Consider the following 2,904-nt stretch of genomic DNA (forward strand, 5'->3'; position numbering starts at 1 on the left):
TGAGGGGAGCAGCGGGCGGGTCAGGAGAGGTCTGCCACGCCATGTGGTCACCTCCAGGGCAGGCGGGAATCGAACTCATGAGGAAGTGGCTTTAGCTTCTTAATGCTGCACCACCAGGGAGGGCCCTTTGATTTTTAAGATTGCAACATGATTTCTTGAGTCCTCTCACTGGCTTTGTTCTCCAATAAAAATGGAGAATGATTTCCTCTTTTCCCTTAGTAACAGGTTCACTTGCCTGAGTTACATGTAGACTGTCTCTTGTTCCTGCTTTGTTCAAGTCTACACAGCTTCTATTGTATCTGGGGGCTTTTTTTTTTTTTCTTTTTCTTTCCTTTAAGCATTGGGGTACAGCCATAGGTACAGGGGGTGAGAAAATTCACCAGAGTCAGAGTGGGGAGCAGAACAGGTAGATCAACGAAGTACACTGCTGAGGGGAGCAGCGGGTGAGACAGGAGAGGTCTGCGGCGCCACGTGGCATTCCCTGACTGGGGGTCGAACTCAGACTACAGTGGCTGTGGCCAGCTGGTGGCTTTAAACTGAAGCCTCCTCGTGCTCCCCTTCTTGTGGATCACAGCAACACTGACTCACAATTTCTAATTTCAAGCATGTATTTTGGAAGTCAACTGATAACAGGTCCTAACAATCCAGGCAGTTCAATCATTCTTGCTCAATCCGTTCTATTAACTCTAATTTTCTTTCTTTTTTAATGCATCCCAAAGTCTTTACCATTTTTCTGCTACAGGAGCACTTTAGGCAGGTATGTATCTGCTCTTTCTCCATAGCAATACTTCATGACTTTATTTTCAGTGATCTTTATTGTATAGTCAAGGACACTGAGCTAAAGATGATGTTCCAATTATTATGCCTGAGGGAGGTCTGTGATGACCCATGTGTGGTAATTCAGAAGACAGGGGTCCTCTCTCCAAAAAACATTGGCAGATACAAAATTTTAAAGACACTTTTAGGGTTTGTTGGTCAAAGTTTCTAAAATTGATGAAATTCCATTGCCTGAGGGGCATAATTTGCATGTCTACTGACTCCCTCCTCCCTATAAATGTTCTTAAATGGAGGCCTGTGACATCCACCCCAGTCACCTCATTTAAAAAGATAGAAACAGCTATCCTTGCTTTATCTGCTTTCTACATTTAAGTAAAACCTTTAAAAGCATGTGCTACACAAATCAGTCACCACATATGTTTCTTCAGTCATAACAGAATTCTCTACATAGTAGATTTTCTGTTCAAAGATGAAGCTAGACTAGTGCATGCATGGTTTCTCTTAAATTTGCTGAGAAAGATAGAACAATGGGCTTAGCATTTATCTGCTATTTAAAATGTACCTTTGTCTTATACAACCTCTCCCTTGTCGGCATCTTGTTTTTCTGTAGGTATGGGACACAGTCACTGGTTACCTTGATGTACATAATTGGGAGAACCATAAGTACAGATCTACAGATCGTGGAGGTAAGTATTTTACATGCCGTGGATTATGATCTGGAAGCCACCTCTCGTGGATGCTGGAGTGGCCAAAATCAAAAGGAATGTGCTTCTCTGAACTATCCCATTCTTTGCTCTAGGGTTATCCCAGTCTGTGCTATTATCACTGGGTACAACATGTTATTTAATCAGACCTTGCTCCTGAAATAGGCAGCCCTGCTCTGTCCTAGAGGGCTGGGTTCCCTCCTGGCTCACCCGGATCACTGTAGGAGACCCTGGCCCAGGCTTGTCTGCCTGTCACCCATCTTTCATGTTGCTGGCACTGTTATCACCAACTCCCAAAGCTCCAGAACTCATCATAGGTTTTAGGAGACTTTGTAAAATCTTTTCATTAGTATCCAAAACCTAATCTGGCCCCTGCCTTCCTCCTTAGCCTCAGTTTAGCCCACTTCCTCTCCAAGTGTCAGAGGACACATGAGTCACACTCCCCCAAACACTTACCCTCAGCTGTGCTTACCACTTGCGGACTTTGGGGGATGAGGGTGATGTCTCACGTTTTCTAGGTCTCAGAACCTCTATTTCCATCTGGGATCCTGATCATGCATTATCACTCTGTTCCAAAGAACTATTCTGGGAATTTTTCACAAACTGGTTTACACCTTGTCCTGCATGCTCCTGAATCATCTTATGGATCTGTTTAAATAGATCTCACCACAATATACTGATGTCGGTGTGTGACTAGTCTACCCCAGGAGGCTGCACTAGCTTCCAGAGGACTAAGACGACGTTTTCAGCATGTCTATGTTCTGGAACATGCCAGGCCCTGCCCTCCTCTGGCTGAATTTCTCTGATGCAGGCTTTCTCCTATGGAACAAACTAGCTCTAGATACACGTGGCCTTTAGTATGCTCAGTCATAAAGGGAAGAATTCTTTCTCACCCATGTTACAGTTCTAGCCCAGAAGCAAGGACTCAGGTTGGGTCTGCTTGGGTCACAAGACCATCACAGTGTCCAGGCAGAATGTAATGCTCTGACCCTAACCTAGTCAAATCATGCATGGTACCAGCCCTGCCCAAATCACAGGCCCAGGATAAGGGAGAGGTCATTGTTTGCAGGTGACATGATAATATACATAGAGTATCCCAAAACTCCACAAAAAATCTTATCAAAATAATAAACCAGTTTAGTAAAGTACAGGATACAAAGACAACACACAAAAATCAGTAGCCTTTCTATACACAATCACTCTGAAGAAGAAGAAACCAAGAAAACCATTCCCTTTATAATTGAAACTAACAAAGATCAAATACTTGGGAATAAACCTAACAAAAGAGGTGAAGCACCTCTACAAAGAAAATTATAAAGCATTGTTAGAAGAAATAGAAGAAGACACAAATAAATGGAAAGATCCCTTGCTCATGGATTGGAAGAATTAACATCATTAAAATGGCCATCCTACCAAAAGCAAT

General features: G+C 43.1%; 1 protein-coding gene across 1 annotated transcript in view; it reads left to right on the forward strand.

Annotated features, from left to right (window-relative positions):
* The window catches only part of LVRN (laeverin), a 56,068-nt gene that overhangs the window by 48,985 nt on the left and 4,179 nt on the right, over window positions 1–2,904 (forward strand). Inside the window, exon 19 of the mRNA XM_004686495.2 lies at window positions 1,388–1,463. Within this exon, the coding sequence (XP_004686552.1) occupies window positions 1,388–1,463 (76 nt within the window). The remainder of the gene's footprint in view (window positions 1–1,387; window positions 1,464–2,904) is intronic.

The sequence above is a fragment of the Condylura cristata genome, unplaced genomic scaffold, assembly GCF_000260355.1.
Source record: "Condylura cristata isolate star-nosed mole 26May11 unplaced genomic scaffold, ConCri1.0 scaffold00021, whole genome shotgun sequence".
NCBI classification, from domain to species: domain Eukaryota; kingdom Metazoa; phylum Chordata; class Mammalia; order Eulipotyphla; family Talpidae; genus Condylura; species Condylura cristata.